Source organism: Zootoca vivipara, chromosome 5, assembly GCF_965207765.1.
Source record: "Zootoca vivipara chromosome 5, rZooViv2.hap1.1, whole genome shotgun sequence".
Taxonomy (NCBI): domain Eukaryota; kingdom Metazoa; phylum Chordata; class Lepidosauria; order Squamata; family Lacertidae; genus Zootoca; species Zootoca vivipara.
Window position 1 is genome coordinate 82,511,143 of NC_142588.1, and position 19,597 is coordinate 82,530,739.

Here is a 19,597-nt window from a genome sequence, read left to right on the forward strand (position 1 = left end):
TATTAATAGTTAAGACCACAAAGCTAAACAGCACATCCGAGCCCCTTCCGTACTATTTATACTACAGGTGAATGCTATCAAAAGTGGGACAGAATTCAGATATTATATCACTTTTATATTTGAGCCAGATGCTTTGCAGCACCCACCTGCAGGAGTGCACAACATCTTAGTCTTTCGTGAAGTTCTCACTTAAATGTTGTTTGCATTATCACAGATTTAACAGTTTTTAAAGGTACAGTATTTTAAAGACCCGCAAACTAAATGGTGCGGAGATGATGGGATGACCTGCAACCTCTACACAAGTTGCTGTGCATGTAGTTGCTCTATCTGTACAATCACAGCAGCTTGAAAAAGGGCCACGCCGAATGTGGACTAACCACATGTTGCCACATGCAGAGCTTTCCATGTGATCCTCACTTACAGCCCTAAACTACATGCTCGCACAGGCACCTGAAAGGGGGACTGCTGTATGCCTGAACTGGGCCACAGACCTTTTAAAAGAAAAGCTGGTCTAAGCCGTGCTTGTGAAGAATGGCTTCCTGTTTCTGTAAAACGGTGCTTTACAGAATCATGGTAGAAGTACCGAATTTGGTATGTCGGGAGGCATGAGTGCAAGAGCACATGGCCTGTTCCTCAGATCATTAAGACAGGATCATTAATATGTGCAAACCAGCCCAATGGCTGAATGTGCATTGTTAGCATGCTCTTGGCTGCAGGGACAGGGCCAATTAGAACCCGGGTTTCCATCTACCACACTGAAAACATGTGTAATTATTGAGAAAGAATTACATCACATTATTTTAATAACTGCCGTGGCGTTATGTGACCTTTGGTGGTTTCCATTTTGTGCATGTATCTAGGTTATGCCTAAGCAGGTTGCCTGCATCTCCCCACTGACACCTACTTTGAAGTAGAAACACAGACATTACCTTTTGGCATGGCCATCGGGGGACAGGTATGTGGCATGTGCCCACTTTGCAAGCCCCACTTTGCAGTATTCTGATGTCATGAGAGCCAGGAGCCACTTTTCCACCTTGTGCCCTTTTCAAATGGGCTACAGTAAGTTTATGTGACTCAAGGCAGCAGCGAACAGCCTCGGTTTTCCCCCCTGCACGACTTAACAGATCTTTTTGTCCTGACAGGCACGCAAAGCTCGCATTAGCATCAGCGAGAGTTATGTGTCTCCACAGAGAACAGAAAATCCTCTTCCATATGCAACTTGGGAAATGCTTTATAATCTAGCAAAAAACAACAACCTCACTTTGTTCCCTCTTCTGGTCTCTGCCTTTGCAGGCAGCTGACAAAACAGACTGACTTGTCTCCATTGCAAAAGTCACCGCAGATACTTCTTTTGCTGAATTACAAGCCTGGCAGAAATTGTCAGCAACCTGCTGTTTATGTCTAATGTGTCACCTATTAAGGGCAGGCCCAAGCAGGGTAATGTACCTGAAAGAGATTACCCCAGGCTCCACAAGCAGCATCTGCACAATTCTTGACACTCTCAACTTAATCAGGTGGCAAAGAATGATTTATATTCAAAAACTGCAAACACCTTGCATGGCACTCATCACAGCTTGTTTCTGAAGGTCTATCAGGTTTAAGGTCACTTTCAGACTCACAAACAAGGAGTGCATTAATTAGGCATGAATCCACTTTTACACACTCCAACAATGGCTTAGGGTCATGTCCAGTGCAGTGCTAAATCAGGGATCCGTCAGCTCAAGGATTTCTGCTACCGCAATAAGACTTTCTCCCCTTCTCCTCTTCCTGTGCACATCCTAAATCTGTTCTAGGGTGTCTGTTCTGGAGTAGGTTTGGGGAGGGTGCAGGGTGCTCACAGGGGAGGAGATGGGGTGGAATCTTGTTGCGCTAGCAGTAATTGAGTTACTGGAATACCACCCTCAGATCCTAAGCAGGCTTTTGCTGGCAAGAGTATCCCAAGCAGAGTTCTGCTAGTAGGATTGCAGAGTTGGAAGGGACCCCGAGGATCCTCTAGTCCAACCCCCTGCAATGCAGGATGGGATGCTCCAGTAACTGGATGAGGCAGAGGCAACTTCCAACAACCCCTTGGGTCCTTGGAAAATCTGCTCTGAAGGGTTGGGATATGATACAAATATGTGCCTGGTTGAAAGAAAAGCACAGGGAGGGAAGCTGCAGGAAGGAGGAGGGCTCAATACCCTTCCTCCGTGCAGCCTATTTATTCCTTAAAACTGGACCTCCCCATCCCTTTTCCTACAGAACTACAGCAGATTCTCCTTTAAACACATGGATCTGCTGCTGTCACAGATACCTTGGCCCTGTGTCTATGACTGTGGCTAAAGAGACATTTACACTTCAGGGAGCAAAACCAGCCACAGTTGTTTGGGTATCCTAGACAGGGTTCTGTCCCACCCCATCAAGTTCATGGGATCTGCCATTAATCTCCCAGCCTTTTAGGTCCTTGTGCATTGCACTTTCCTTCCTCCCCTTCTTGACCTCTGCAGGCCATGGGCCTGACTGCTGTAGTGCTTCAGCCTCTGGGCATCTCCTTAGCCTATTTTATGGAATGTATTATGCATTTCCTGGTCAGCTGTAATTGGTTGGGGAGCAATATTAGCCATTATTACCTAAGCTCAGTGGGATCACGCCATGATAGCAATTGAACCCGCTGTGGAAGAATCACAGCTAGCTGGCTATGAAACTACCAACCCCTGCACCCAGAAAACAACAATGGCTGGCTTCAACAACAATGGACCATTTTCTCAGGGTACGAAATGTGGCCATTTGGTTTTACAGACAACATCAGGGTGGGGAAGGTAGTCATTCAGTACTATGGACAGCATCTACTGGACCTCAAGGTGAGATGTCAGAAGCACTTCCTTGTGTCTTTCTGAATTACCTATCCTACCAAAACACTTTATTTTTAGTGATTTTTCTTCTTCTTTTGTTTTCTTACAGCATGCCTCGTACAATCTAACCTCCTGTCATTCATAGCAAGGTTATTCTCCAGCAACAGGTTTACTTCACCCCGCTCTGCAATGTGGCATTGCTATCAATGGCCAACACTGGTAAAGCACAGGAGACATGCTGTGCTACCTATTCAGGAGGAGGCTGAACAGGAAGGTTTATTTGCTCCTGGCAGTTTTAGGATTTGGGTTGTGACTCTCAACAAAATATTATGGGTTTGGCTCCCCTCTGCCTTGCCCCATAACCACTAGATAGTTCACTGGAATTCATCCATGCTGCATAGGTGCAAATGTTTCCCAAAATAAAACAAAAGTCCCATTTGTTGGCCTCTGGATTGTCTTTATAAGAGTCTTTTCTCTCTCCCCTGAATACAAGCCATGACATCACAATTAGGGTGTTCAGATAAAGAGCTACAATTAAACTAAAGCAATTGGAAATCTTCAGCAGATGGCTAAAGGGGGAATTATTATGGAAGTGAATGGGCTAGGTTTCAAACTCACTTCTACCGGCGTAAATCTTTGTGTAAATCCTTTGGTTTGGGAGTTTTTTCTTGCTTTAGGCCAGGATGGAAGAATATCAGAATCCAGACACAACCTGGCTGTGTCCTACAGTATTCATTGTTGTTTGCAGTTTGGAGAAACATCTTTTGTTTAGATGTTGTAATTATATTAATCAGCTGCTAGCAGGCATCGTTTAATCAATCACTTTGTGCTTAGAATACACAGAGCAATGATTATTCATAGCTTATAAAGACAAAATCTCTCAAAGATGTTTCACAGAAAATAGTTGCCACCCACTTACCTCCCTTATCATTAAAGTCCCTTCTCTGGAAATGCTGTTAAATGTATCTGTATGGGGCGGTTCTAGAACGTGGCTTGACACCATTCCTAGGTTGTAGGCCTCGTTGTTTCCCGGCATTCCTGTAGGGCTGCAAAATATAAACAGTGGGTATTTGCAAAACTTAAATAAGAACATTGTACACACACACCATTTTTGGTGCAGCGTGTTGGTCCAGGCTTCACGGACCAAATGCCAACAGTAAGATTTTTTAATCTTAAGGCAATCATGAATGCGGACATATATGAAAATCCAGAACAAGCTATAGGTTCCTTTATCAGAGGCCAGGTTTTTACAGTAATTGATACTCTGAGGCAGCAATTAAAGATGATTACTGAAAATGGCAAGGCTTATAAATGGAGAAGGAAACACAGACAAGACTACCCTGCGTGTGGCCCCTGCACCTTCATGGCATGCACTTGATATTGCCAAGTGGGAAGCTGCAAATGCAGAACCTCACAATGTCACCCTACAAATTTCCTTTACCAAACATTATGGGAAATGGAGGGAGGAAACTGGATGGTCGCTGGTTTTGATGGCATCCCTCTGATTTGTATCACGCCTGGTGCCAACCTAAAAGCTAGAGCACATGTGATGATTGTGATAACAGAGAGATGCTGCCAAAAACTACTGCCCTGTGTTGAAGCATGTCTGCTTGGCTTGTACCATTTTCAAGGATTCACTTGTGCTGTGGATTTCCTCTTGCTGACCATCAGTAGCTAGAAATATGGGGCAGGGGATGGGAGACTCAGAGGATGTGCGATAGTCACAGGCTGATGATACCTGAAACAAGGAGGCAGTTTTCCTCATGGCAACTAAACTTGTCCAGGTTACAAGCTACTAAACCGTGGCATTTTTGTTTCTGATGGCCACCCAGGACAATAAGAGCAAGCCTCTCAGCAGTATCTGAAGACGTCAAATTGTAGAGATGAGACTGAATCCTTCTAGGACCACAGCTTCAGTGCACACAAGCCAGGGTGCAACATGAAATTACAACATGGCATATTTTAAACCACATTAAGCTAAACAGACACAAAATATCTGCCCAAACATTAACCGTATACATATGGATAGCCAACAAAAATAAGCAGCAGCTGCTTATTTATGCCTGAAGGCAGAGACTGACCTAGATAATATAGAAATATAAATCAGAGAATGTTCTAATAAAAGTCCAGATATGCAGCTGTTAGCACCATTTTAGTTCGTCAGTCTTTAAAATACTGAAAAACTGTTAAATCTGTGATAATGCGAAGAACATTTAAATGAGAAACTTCATGAAAGACTAAGGTGTTGTCTGCAAAGTGAAGCCACTGAATTTTTTATGAGAACTTCAGAAAATCCCAGAGTTTCCTAGCTCTCAGGGCTCTTTCACACATGGAGCTTCTGTATTATTTGTACACTGCCATATGTGAAGAAGATAAACTGAGTCCCAGACCTTTGTCTGCTTCCAAGTAATAAGTGTGGGATCCTATAGGTCAGGGGTAGGCAACCTAAGGCCCATGGGCCAGATGCAGCCCAATCGCCTTCTCAATCCGACCCGCAGATGGTCCGGAAATCAGTGTGGTTTAACATGAGTAGAATGTGTCCTTTTATTTAAAATGCATCTCTGGGTTATTTGTGGGGCATAGGAATTTGTGCATTCCCCCGCCCTCAAATATAGTCTGGTCTGAGGGACGGTTGTTGACCCCTGCTATAGGTGGTGGCTCCCATATGTGTGGGGGGCAGGTGTTGGACAAAACAATGTTGGCACCAGCTGAACCTTGGGGGAAACGACATTCCACAGCTGAGGAGCCACCACCAAGAAGGTTCCATCCTGAGCTAAAACACCAGGCTTCCCTGAGAGATCTTAAAGCCTGGGGAGGACAATGCTGAGAGGCACTCCTTTAGATAAGGCCACTTCCGCCTTAAGGAGGAGGTGGTGTTGCAGGCTCTCATGACCCCCCCCCACGTGGGCAGGGGGTGGGTGGCCAGCCCTGCACAACTGGGGGATTCCCGGCTGCGTCACTGGTCGTGTGTCTTTATTGTTGTCCAGGTATTCTCATATATTGGTTTCACCTTTTAAGTTGCATTACTGAAATAAATGCACTTTTTGATGATATTCTAATTTTCCAAGTTTCACCTGTAGTGTTATATGGCTTCAAGCAGCTGAACCAGTCAACAGTCTGGCCATTGCATTTTGTATCAGCTGCAGCCTCCAAATTATCTTCAAGGGCAGCCCCCCACAGAGCTTATTGCACTAATCTAACTCCAGAACCCAGAGTCTGTAGAGCCTAGGCCAGTGTTTCCCCAACCTTGGGTATCCAGCTGTTTTTGGACTACAACTCCCACCATCCCTAGCTAGCAAGACCAGTGATCAGGGATGATGGGAACTGTTGTCCAAAAACAGCGGGAGACCCAAGGTTGGGATACACCGGCCTAGATTACTGTAGCCAGGCTGACACATACAGGAATGCCTGTAGCTCACGAACCAGCCAAAGCTGGAAAATAGGTACCCTGTGTTACTGATGCCACTTGGGTCACCAGCGACAAAGCTGGATCTAGTAGTCTCTTCAAGCTACACACTTGGTTCTTTGAGGGAGTGCAACACCATCCAGAACCAGCCTCCTCTCTGTTCCCAGACACAAGAACCACTACCCTACAGCACCTTTTGTCTGTTTTTCATGGGTCTCTGACTCTATAGTTGTATGAACTCAGACTGTATTATCCTTTGACTGTTGTGAGCTGCTGGCAAGCCAGGATGGCTGGGGACTGTATCCAGCTACTTCCCCAAGCACAAAAAGCTACATTCACAGTTAAGTACCACACATCATCTGCCAAAAATAGCATCCTTGTGTCAAGGCTTCCTCTTCTTCCCAGCAATGCCCAGGATCAAGTCTCCTAATGTTGTGAGGTCATTATATTATACATTTCCCCTACCCCTCATCCAACTGATGTACAGCAAGAACAGACAATCGCACATGACAGTGCGATGTCATGGGGTGAGTGATCCTACACATTATGGGGAGGGACCTGACCTTGGGGGCGGCTGCTGTCAAACATGCACAGTGTGTTGTTCCGCCCACCCGCAGCTCTAAATAAACAGTGTTAATTATAATGGTGTTATCTTCACAAAATGTGCCTTACATAAGCCTTGGAATGTCACTGACAGGCACGGTCCCATCTTGTGTTTCACTTTCGCCATCCTCCTCTTCCTCTTCGCTGCTTTCAGACTCCTCGCTGGAGGAGGAATAGTCCGTAACTTTCTTCAAAGGCCGGTTGGTTTCTTCAATACGCAGCTCCCTCAGTTCTTTCGCTAATGCCGTCAGATCCTATATGGGAAGGGGAAGGAGGGAAAGTTGAGGTGAGTTTCGTCAACAACTTATTGGGCTGCAGAAAAGCTGCACACATCTGACTGAAAGCTATAACTACACAGAGCACAAGCAACCAAAAAACACTAATTCTTTTATAGTAGTCTTACAAACATAGACCAATGTAAGACAACATAACATGTAGTTTTGTGAAAACAAATGCTGGCTCTATGCTTGTTGAAAACTCAAAGCAAACCTGCTGGCTTTATTTGACCACATAGGCGTGTGTACATATCTGTTTGTAGGCTTCTACGTACAGACACAGCACAGTTACATTTGTTGAAAACAAATGGAGTTCAGTCACGATCATAGTAAACTGGAAAACATGATCACCTTTGGAAGCCATTTATTGCCATGTACCTTATTCCTCCCAAAGGCCTGCCATTCAGCACAAGACACATGAACAGGAGCTTCACATTGTGTAATCCCAGCTCACGATGCCCGACAGGGGAAGGGAAAACCATATGATGGCCTTGATTCACACAGAACGCTGCACTAACCGATACCGTTTTGGGGGCGGGCGGGGTGTACTTGTGTGAAATTTTGCCATTGGTCTGGCAAACTGTTTATTGCTGCTGCAGAATGGAGGACCCAAACCAATGGGTTCAAACTGCAATAAAGAGGACTTCAACTAATCTTTAGGAAGAACTTATTCGTGGTACAAATTGTGATGGCCTTGGAAGGGGGTGGGCTTTCCTGCATTAGGGTGTAAGCTGGGCTACTGCAGTAGTGGATTTCCTTCCTCTGTGGAGGATTGGACTAGACAACCCTTTGAGATTCCTTTCAACTCTTGGTTTCTAATAAAGCAGGTGATATCAAAGAGAGGAGGAACTGGTGACAACAGCAGTGAAGAGGTGACGTTCCACTGGGGGAATCTTTTTATAGATTGGCATCATATCTATGCCGTATTTTTCAAACACATGGTTTCCTCCAAAGAATCCTGGGAACTGCAGTTTACCCCTCACAGAGTTAATTCCCATCACCCTTAAATTACAGTTCCCGAGGTACTTTGGGAGAAGACATGTGCTTTTAAAGGATTGTTGGGGATGTGACTGAAAGATTGTAAGAAAATTTAGAGTTAACAATGGGGGGGGGGGAGTAAATACACAAGGCCTCCACACCTGCTGTTTGCCTATAGCAAAGTACTTTGAGTTATTGCTGACAGAGATGGAGAGACAGGTCAAATAAGATTGATGTATAACGTGATTTATGCATGGGACTTGAGTGAAACAATGCCACAAAAGACCTCCTCAGCTCCAGGAGATAGAGAGCATGGATGAACTCGCTAAGACCACAAATTGACACATACCCTGCGCACACACACATAGTAGCCACAGTAAATGTGGAAATATCACGTTTGGAAAGTTACGGGTGGCGGGAGGGGAACAACCAGGAAACTTAAAAAAACAAACACAAAGAGCTTTCAGTTTACTATGACACTGACAAAACCTTCAACAGTATTATCTCAAGACAAGGGGTACTGCAAGCACCATATAGAAGAAAGAGACTTCTTGTAATCTTACATGCTTTTATAGCAATGCAGGGGGAAGCAGTAGGGGCAAAAAATAAAACGCATGAGAGCTCCAATTAGAACGGGTTAGAAGAGTTTATTGCATTAGGCATGCACATGATGAACAAAGCAACTGCAGTCGTTAGTCTTACCATTTCTCCCTATATTAGTGACCAAGGGAGCCATCAGCGCATTTGGTCAGAGATACGAGGGTTAGGGAGAAAGAAACTCATTGAAAAAAGGCTATTTCCACATTTATTTATCTTTTGCTGTTTTTGGTCTTATGGCCATATTATCTCTGCCATATGTCCCAATTTCCCCAATTTTACCACTGATTAGAGAGAAATAAGCCCTGAAATATGCAGTACACGCCTTCCTTCCTTCCTTTATCTATTTTTAAAGCATTGCTTCCATAAGAAGTGAAGCTGAAGGAAGACTAACTTACCTTTCCTCTGCTCTTTCCAGGCATGCCCTGCACTTTAAACCTCTGTGTCCAAGTGCCCCCCCCCCCAGCTCCAGAGCTTTCCTCGTGAAAACCCGCTTTTTAAAGCTCAGAGCAAACAGCAATGCACGGAAAACCTGAATGGATGTTTGCTCCGACTGAACACTAAAGAGTGGGTTTAAAACGTAGATGAGGATGTGTGCCTGGAAAGAGTGAGGCAAAAGATTAGTGTGGATAAGCCCTAAAATATCCCATTCCAATGCAGCAGCAACTGGCTTTACTCAGGACTCAATGGCCACTTTGTAAATGACAGACATATCTAGTACCTGTGCCATAAAGGCACAGGGACAGAGCAACATCTTTGTCTCTATTTGCAGAATGTTAAAGTCGATGGCATCTTTCAATTTAGTTCAGGGCGCACATCACACTACTTTTGGTAAAAGTTACGGAACATACTTTGATCAGTTGAACTTAACACACGGCCAGAAACTTAAAATGTAGACAATTTTATGAGTTACTAAAGGAAGGTTAAGATAACCTAAAGTTCAATACAGCAAAATCAGCCCCTGGCTTGTTACAGGGAACAATCCTCACGAATTTTATGGCATCTCCTTGAAAGCAAAGAATCTCAAAGAATGACAAGATGCATCCTTAATCTGAAGCCCATACCAATTAAAATAACTTTGTGAGATGAATTTACTAAGGTTTCAGTTGATGTGTTTACTTATTAAAGCTTGTAGCTGTAAGTCAATATTCCACAGGAAAAGGTGTACTTTGCAGGCAATGGAAAGCCTGGGTAGACTGTCAAACTCGAAGCAACAGTGATATTAAACGGAAAAGCAGGTCAATATATTTTTAATTCTGCACAGATTAAATCAAACACATTATCATCATTACAGTCATCCTAAATTGGTGCTTAATTAAGGTCTATCAGCAGTATAATCTCATCACAGCTGATAAGCCATTTTACACATTTCTTTAAAAACATGTTTATTTTGTTATGCAGAACAAGACCATGGGCTTCTCCACACTTACCTTCTGCCCTGCTCTTTCCGGCACAGGTCTGAGCTTTGAAACTACATGACTGAGCATGCCCCTCTCCCCCCGGTAGCTTTCCTTGCAAAAAACTGCTCTTTAGCACTCAGTTGGAGCAAACAATTCAGGTTTTCCATGGATTGCTGTTTGCTCTGATTGAGCTTTAAAGAGTAAGTTTTCACAAGAAAAGCTTGGAGCAAAAAGAAAAAGGTGCTTAGACATGGAGCTTTAAAGCATGGAAAGAGTGGAGGAAAGGTAAATGTGGATAAGCCCCATGATTTACTGTGTTAGTGCAGAGATGTGGCACATGTCTTACTTACAAAGGAACCTCCTACATTGTTAGCTTGGTGCCTAAACAATTAAATCTGAAGCACAGGAAGCATGTCTTGCAGAAGAGGAGGCATCATATTGCACAGAGTTTTTATACAATCATCTTCCCGGTGCCAGCCACCTTTACACTCAAGTATGCTGTAAGAAGGAATAGGGATTTTCAAGGGCAAGGGGTACGGGAGAGAGAGAGAATCAACACGGCTGACACACGGCTTCCAAGGTTTGGGATCTGCACAATCAGAGAGAAAAGCCTCTCTGGTGGATTGGAAACATGCTTAAGTCAGATGGTGTAATTTCAAGGGAAAATTTCCATGAGTCACTTACTCTTGTATCCAAAATAGGTGCATGAACTAGATTAAAGGTAAAGGTAAGGCAAATGACCCCTGGATGGTTAGGTCCAGTCGTATTTGACTATGGGGTGCAGCGCTCATCTCTGCATTCAGGCCAAGGGAGCCGGTGTTTGTCCGCAGACAGCTTTTCCGGGTCATGTGGCCAGCATGACTAAACCACTTCTGGTGCAACAGGACACTGTGACGAGTGCCAGAGCGCACAGAAACACAATTTATCTTCCCACTACAGCAGTACCTATTTATTTGCTCTTTAAGAAGTCCTTTAAATTGTCGTGGGTTATGCATAGCGTCACAGAATAATGCATGCCTGGCTAACACCTAGCTGAAATCAGGTATCTCTTTCAGAATCTGTCTCTGTAGCACCCCCAAAATGCTGCTTCTGAGCTGCTCCAGGTATCTACCACAACAGAAGCCAGGAAGAATTATGATGTTTGGGGGAAATGGGAGAAAACAACTGCCAAGCAATGGGGGGTTCTTCATGGAGGAGAGTTTGTGATGCTGAGAAGTGCCTGCTGAATCAGAAACTCTGAGACTGTTCTGGGTCTTTCCCTTTTCTAAAGAACGAAGGTTTATCATGGGACAATTTCCACACCTAGCAATTGCAACAAGAGAAATGGCCTTCACACTATTTGTATGTTGAGGATGCGGGACCTGATGTTCAATGAACCCTACGAAGTTAACAGTACTGTAATGCTGTACTGTATGTTTACATGTCATCTTCAACCGAACAAGAGTGACATGAATGAGGCTGAATCAGTGTCACTGTAGACATTAGCATTTTATTCAAGGTGGCTTTTTTTTTTTGTATCCCTGAGCAGCAAGAATGCCAATGAAATGTTTCCGTCAGGCTCCCTCAGTTGTTGCTTTGCCATTCTAAACTATTAATATTTTTTTATTAAGAGAAATTAATTATTATTTGTTGTGACAAATGGGGAGCAAGATATTTACTACTAAAAAACTATTGGGAAAAGTATGTGAATGAACAAACAATCCCCGATCTAATCCAAACACTGCTGACTGACAGTTGTTCAAAGACTGCAATCACAGATAAGTGTCTAATATATTTTGCTTAGAGTACACCCCCCCCCACACACAATTCCATTTTAAGAGTATAGAATGTGGGATTTTAAGAGCTTGTTTCCACTGCCAACAAACTCTGTGATTAAAACCTGGCCAAATCGAAGCATATATTTTCAGTACTGCCAGATCAATTTCTTTGGTTTTAATTGTTTTCAGTTTTTTGTTCCTAAGATGAAAAGAAGGCCTAATTAAGATTCAGGCAGCAAGAACACGTTTATAATATATAGTTCAATAATTAGTGACTCATTCATTTCAGATGGATCATTTCCAATTACCTAAAGCAGTGCATTGTACCTCTTTTAAAACATTTATCTCCTCAACACCCCTAACTCCGAAACTAAGACTGTGGAAAATGGGCTTAGGTGTTTTCAAGCTATTATGGTTCAGCTATAGAAAGAATGGCTTCGCTACAACTGTTCACAAATTATCAGAGAGAGAGAGAGGGAGAGAAAGAAAGAAAGAAAGAGAGAGAAAGAGACTCAAAGTGAAAAATGCCTAATTTCATTGGCTTCTAGACTTCCAGAGGTACATGAAAATAACTAGAATTATCTACAGTGTAAGGCAGGGCTTTCCAACCCAATGCCCCCAGGTGCAATGGTGTTTGGGAAGGTTTTTCACTGGTGCTCCTGGGCAGGCACCCCAGATCCTGAGCTTTCTTTATCTATTTTGAAGGAAGTCTCTAGCCCTCCTAGAAAGAAAGTTATGGGGCTAAACAGGCAGGTACCTTCTAAGCGATTTCGGTGAAATGAGAGTGAGTGTGGTCATTTGGTATATTTTTCCTGGTACTGAGGAATGCTCCTTCCTGGTATTAGACAGCAACAACATCAGTGTGTAAAATCCATATTGTGTAATTTTCAAAATTAGCACCACCAAGAACATAGGTGACTTTCCAAGGACAGATGGCAGTAGAACAGGCACCCCCAAACTTTGGCCCTCCAGATGTTTTGGACGACAATTCCCATCTTCCCTGACCACTGGTTCTGTTAGCTAGAGATCATGGGAGTTGTAGGCCAAAACATCTGGAGGGCCGCAGTTTGGGGATGCCTGCAGCAGAAGTTCCCCTCGTTTCAGCATGCGCTGCTAGGATGGACCTGAATGTGAGTAGCAGCACCTGTTCCTTGAGTGTGTGTGTGTGTTTGTGTGTGCACCACATGACTTGAAACTTCCTTTTACAACTACAATGCTTGGTACTAACGGATGAAACCAAAGTTGGGTAAATTGCCAGAGTTCATTATAGTTAATTACCATTAAGAATCTGGCCCAGAATAACACATTAATAAAACTAACTAATGGTTACTCATGAAAACTTATTTCAAATTTATATGAAAACTACTCACCCTGCATTGTTGAATCAAAATTTGTGGGAGCACACATACAGTACAGTGGTGCCTCGCTTAACGAATGCCCTGCTTAACAAAATTTCCGCTTAACGAAAGGATTTTTCGAGCGGAGCTTGCCTTGCTAGACGAATGCATTTTACGAAAAATTTGTCTAGCGAATCGCGGTTTCCCATAGGAATGCATTGAAATTCAATTAATGCGTTCCTATGGGCAAAAAAAAAATTCGGAAAAAATTCAGTGCATTCCTATGGGTTTCGCTAGACAAATTTTTCGCTATAAGACCCGTGGAACGAATTAATTTCGTCTAGCGAGGCACCACTGTATTTGCAATCCTATGGGGAAAGCAAGTGAGGGGGAGGGGGAACCCAGAGCAGGAAAAGCGCATCTCTTCCATGGCTCCATCCTCATTTTCAAAAGGGGCTGCCATAGTGGTGTCACATAACTCGGTATGTAACACTGAGTTACTTGGGCTGTGCTAGGGTCCAATATTTTATAAAATTTAGCTGTACCAACTTAAAATGTTGAGGTTGCATCTTGAACATCAGGGGCACAGATCCCTTTTTCTTTGATTGCACACATGAATAGTGATTTGCACGGATGCAGAGTTACTTTTCTGGTGAGAAAAAGGATTTTATGGAGCCAAACCCAAAGTAAAATAAAAGTTTTACACCTAGGCTACACCCCACCCTTCTTTTTTCTGAACAGCTTTCTATTTCTATATAAAATCTTTCATCTGGAATCATGATTGCAGTATCACCTTTTTGAATGTCAGCAACCAAGAAAATATGGTTTGATGTTAAGCTCTAACTAGTCACCCCTGCAAAGGCATGACCAACTAAGAAAAGATATCACTAACCTCATCTATTGCTTTCTTATAGCTCTGGGAGTAAGGGAAGATTAATCAGCATCAGAGGAAACAGATCAGGACAGGAAAATGCCAGAGGAAAGGCAAGCAGGTTAGAAATAAAATCAAAATTGTTAGCTCAGTGCTGTGAAGTGTGAAAGGGAAAAAACACACATCAACAAAACAGCAGATACATGTTCATAAGAGGCTAAATGGAAATTCCTCCCATGCCCTCTGCCAGTATAGAAATACAAATAGTTGAACACAAAACTAAACCATGGGCAAACACTCTGGATGGGTTTGCTGTGTGCTTTTGTGAAGTTTGCAATAAAAATAATTGTAACGAGACACAACCAAGCTAGGGCCTGCATTCTCAGGGCATGTGAGGCAGTTAGATGGACATTGAAGGAAGACATCCTTGTGACACTTCCCCTTGCCTGCCATTGGTCAGAAATTGGGATACTGATTTAACTAGAGAATGTCTTGCCTGGCTGATGTGGACGAATGGCCTGGGATTTCCTGCCATTATGTGTTTCTGGCCCTTCTGCACCTGAAACAACCCCATCTTGCCTAAAGTTTGGACCCTTGAATGTGAATGTGAAGAACTTCAACCCTCTGCTTCTTCACACCATTCCTTGAGAATACATATTTTTATCTTGCCCTCTCTGAGGTGGGCAGCATAATTTTGCACAGGTGAGCCCAGTAATGACCTGTCTGCGTTTCTGGCTTTCCTTCTTTAAAACCAATGACCTCTTAACAGCATCATGCACCTTCCTTGGTCTTCTAAATACTAAATCAGTCTGGTTCTTGACAAACACAGGAACCATTAACATGTGCTTGCAGACTGCACCATGTCATGTCTTCTCTATAAGATTAACCTTGAGACTAAAATGTCCTTCAAGTGTACTAACTCCACTAAGAAGCATGACTTCATACAAATAGCCCCAGCCACTGATATGCACCATGTTTTCAGATAGTCCTACGCTGAAGGTCTTTACTGAACTGGAGAAAACTCAAACCACCCTTTCTCTAAACAGTTCTGTCTTCTACAGTCTCTTCTTACACTCAAAACTGAACTGGGGTCAGTGGGGAGATGAGCAGCAGCATTTGACTCTTTTTTGACTTCTCAAAAGATGGTGGCCTGAAGGAAAAACTCCACTTCCACTGGCAAAAGTCTATCACAAAACACATTTAAAACTCACAGCAGGTCGGCTTGGTCGCGTCATGTCCTTGCTGTCTTCCTGTTTTATCTTAGCTGGCTCGTGAGGGAGGATGGGCGAAACTTCGGGCTTGGCATTTCCTGGGCAAAGAGCAAAGCAGGCAGAAATTGGATTAGAGGCCTTCCTACCCCCCATACCTCTCACCAATGACAACAGCTTTACTTCCAGGTAGCCTTCTCTATTTGCTTCAGGATCCACTGAAAAGCTCCTTCGGGAGGAACTGAACTTGCACCATGCAAAACAAGAGACTTTCAAAGCAGGTCTATGCCAGTGCTAGGGGCAGAGACTTTCACAGTAGAGATGGAAATATGGTTTTGTGTTATTTTACGATGTTTGTTTTGTTTCACAAGATGCCAGTCCAATGGGTAGAGTGTTGGACTTGGCAGAATGCAAAAGGAAGAAGGAAGGAAGGAAGGAAGGAAGGAAGGAAGGAAGGAAGGAAGGAAGGAAGGAAGGAAGGAAGGCATGTCTTACCTCTGACTCTGTTACGTTCACTAGAACCAGCTTGGGATCCAGGTTGGGAGCCTGCTTGGGAACTTGGCTGTGAGCTGGGGGTGCTTGAGCTGGAAGAGCTGCCGCTGCTTGTCCTCTGTAAGGGGTTTTCTATTATAGGCTCTGTTCTCCGCAGGTCAGGGTTACTAGAGAGGAGAAGGATTGGCCGTCACTCTTCATGTGTCTTTTAGGAAGTGTTTTGTAAAGTGAGTAGAAATTTGGTGCCATGGCATAATTTTTGTTTAGGCAAGCCTATCCAGAGAAGCTACATGTGTTTTATTTCTTTTAAACTAGTGTGGATTTTAATCTTTTAAAAAATAAACTTAATGTCTTTTTTCTAATATTGTTATAAATCACTTAGAGGGTTTTGGGTTTTTTAAACCATCAAGTGGTGTGTGTGTGTACATCCCCCAGAGCTGGCGCCCTTGCTCAGAGGTGATAAGCAAACCTGACACCTTCCTAACTCAAGAGAAAACCTCCTGCTCGGTTCAGATGTAATGGAGAAATAGAGTTTCCTGCTATGTGAATGAAACATGGCAAACCTCGATCTTCTGTGGTCTTTCTTTCTTCACACCCATAAGGAAGAGATTAGAAGCTTTCTCTTCCTATTTTAAACCATTGCAGTTCCCTGTTGGATTGAAACATGGTTTGTTCACTAAATACAGATTCAACAAATCATATAGCACAGGGAAGCTTTTAATCTCCTCTTTGCAGGTATGAATAAGGAAGAGAAGGGAGGGAACAAGCCTGAGGCATGTTGCAGCTTGCTCACATGGTTAGGAAACTAGTTTTCTGTTTCATCTGAATCAGGCCTACAAATATCTGCTGGTTAACCACTATGACTTCTAGCAAGGCTTTCTGGGAATTATTGCTTTGTGAAGTTGCTGAGAATATTGCTAAGAAAGCCTTGAATATTCTTGTGGGGGGGGGATGCATATGTTAAATAAGCATAACAGCAACACAGACATGACCGTCCTGTGACATGCAAGAGAGGATTAGCAAACGGCACATCATAATAAAGCATACATCACTGATAACCATTTGATTTACTTATATTATGACGCAAACCATTTCATATGTACACGTCTCCTACAATTACGCACATCGCTTGGGGACAGGGAAAACAGATGGCATAATCCAAAATGACTTTCATTTACAGTACTGAAAACACAACAAAAAATTAAGTAAACCAGCTAGCTGCAGGTTAATTCCTTCATTCCAAAACATTTCTTCTTTAGCAGCTGCAAATACGACAGTGGATGATACCTGCTGGATTCCTATTCCCTGATGTTAGTGGTTTTATATCTTAGCTTATTTCAAGCTGCAGGCAAGCTGATATTCGACACTTCATTTGCCAGCTATACAATAACTCTTGTTCTGGCTCCCTCCTGAAGAGAAACAGTGCTTCTGCACACATTACATTTCACGCCTTGGCAGCTGCACCAAGAGGTAACTGCTGGGTTTATCTTGAGATAGCTGCAAGCCTACAGGCACTTCCAGGTGGACTATTTTACAACTGTCAGAGGCACTGAATTGCAGGAGACTGTGCTGATACTCATTTTGATTTGCTGCTAGTCCAAATGTCCCTATATGGCTGGGATAGCCTAACTTCTTTTGTCTATACTATTGTAACACCTAGGTTAGATCACATTCATTATACATGGGGCTGCCTCTGGTTTAGAAAGTTCAGCTGGTGCAGAATTCAGCATTTAGGTTGCTCTCTGGGGCAACACAGTTTGTGCATATATCACATATATCGCCAATTCTGGCCTGACTGCACTGGCTGCCAATTAGTTTCTGGGCCCAATTCAAAGTGCTGCTTTTGTCCTATAAACCCTTAAACGGCTCAAGAACTCAATACTTCAGGGACCGCCTCTCCCCATATGAACACCATCTTAGGCCATTCTTCATGTACCTTCTCTGTGAGAAATCCAGATGGAGGAAACATGAGAAAGAGGCCTTTTCTGCGGTGGCTCCACTTATATGAAATGCTCTTCCTTGGGAGGCTCTCCTGGCGCCTTCATTACATGTCTTTAGGCACCAGGCAAAAACATTCCTCTTCTCCCAGACCTCTGGCTAATTAAACAATCAGTGGCCTTTTAAACTTTGTGTGTGGGGGGCGATTGTTTTTGTTTGATGTTATGGTCTGCATTGTTGTGTGTTTTTATATTGCAAACCACCCTGTGATGTTCGGATGAAGGACAGTAATAGAATTGTAAAGAAACAAACAAACAGACAGACAGACAGATAGATAGATAAGTAAATCAGAATCAGTAGAGAAGACACAGGCTGAACCAGCAACTATAGCATTCATTACGTCTTTGTGTTAGCTGGTACCTTGTCCTTGATACATCCTTCAGCCATCCCCCCCAGTTTCTACTTTATCAATACAGTTGCTGGGGGAAGGTGCCTACCTCTCAACAACACTTTGAGATAACTCATTTATCTGAGGTAACAGCACAGAAATGAGAAGACAGTTGAAAGAAAAAGCACCTAAGGGGTGAGTGTGGGGCAAGACTATTGTTCCCTTCATTCTCTCTTTGTGTATAGGGGTATGGATAGAAAAGGTGGTACTTATAAATACAAAATTGTAGACATGCAGATGCCTCCGTTATGCTATACATAATTCAGTAAACTTGGGGGGGGGGAGATTCCTCTGATTCTATGCTTGTGTTCTGAAGTTGCCAGGGGGAGGTTTTCCTTCTTGGTTGGCATTACCTTGCCCTTATTGGCTGTGATCCTAGTCGAGGTCCAAGTGCATTACCATTCCCTGGAGAGTTCTTCCGAGCTAATGCAGGTGAGATGGAAGTAGTTCGCTGAGGCACCTATAAGATGATAAAAACATAAAGGCTATTGAGGCTGTGCTCTTACAATCAGGCCCACAGTTCACACCAGCAAATTGGGAAACACCAGAGTTTTGGTAAGGTCTGCAAGCATGAAGTGTTGGTTTCTTTTTTTAAAAAAAAATTCTCACCGAAAAATAGAAAATATGTTTAAATTAAGCAATTACAAACCACACCCAGCACTTTCAAAAGCTTAAATACGGGAGATATTTTAACTGAGTTGAGGACATTTCATTCTCTGCGGGGGTAAACGCTGACTTTGTTTCTACTGCGCATTGTTACGTCAGCTATTTACACATTAGAAAGGAAGCCTTGATTAGGGATATCTAGACTGGCCTTACCTGCTGCAGAAGTCAAGTGGAACAGAATTGGGCAGTGGAACAGCACCCCCTTGTAAAACTTGTTTGTTGCTGCTTTGCATGCACACACACACAGCACTACAGCAGCTATGAACAGAGATGTACACATGAGTGTATCTATACTACTGGCATTTTTTTGGGGGGTTTATTGGGTTATTGCTTTTGGTTTGATTTTATATGTTTGTGGTCTTGTTGTGGACACCCCCGAGACCACCTCTGGGCATAGGGTGGTGTATAAGTTGAAATAATAATAATAATAATAATAATAATAATAATAATAATAATAATAGTAGTAAGTCATCATCCTCCCTAAAGAATGGGAAAAAATTGGAAGGTGTCTTGTACTGTGTCAGACCATTTGTTTATCTAGCTTAGTACTGTCTGCAATGACTGGCAGTGGCTCTCCACTACCTGGAGATGCTGGAGAACTACAATTCCCAGGATTCTTTTTTTTGGGGGGGGGGGGAGCCACAATGCAACTTGTGGCATGCCTCCACCTCCTTTGGCAAAACACTTGTCCAGAGGGAAGTGAAAATAAAACACTTGACCTCTGGGAGTGAAAATAAAATTCAATTCAGGTATGCTCCTAGGTAAGTTAAATACCTGATATTGGAGCATAGTC

At 43.1% G+C, this 19,597-nt stretch overlaps 1 protein-coding gene across 6 annotated transcripts in view; it reads right to left on the minus strand.

Moving 5' to 3' along the window:
- The window catches only part of TNIK (TRAF2 and NCK interacting kinase), a 278,512-nt gene that overhangs the window by 19,970 nt on the left and 238,945 nt on the right, over nt 1-19,597 (minus strand). For all 6 annotated transcript variants that reach the window (XM_088669855.1, XM_035132805.3, XM_035132806.3 and 3 more), the window contains 5 exons: nt 18,492-18,598; nt 15,756-15,919; nt 15,264-15,361; nt 6,907-7,091; nt 3,748-3,874 (listed from right to left, as the gene is read on the minus strand). In XM_088669855.1, coding sequence (XP_088525981.1) covers nt 3,748-3,874; nt 6,907-7,091; nt 15,264-15,361; nt 15,756-15,919; nt 18,492-18,598 — 681 coding nt within the window. The remainder of the gene's footprint in view (nt 1-3,747; nt 3,875-6,906; nt 7,092-15,263; nt 15,362-15,755; nt 15,920-18,491; nt 18,599-19,597) is intronic.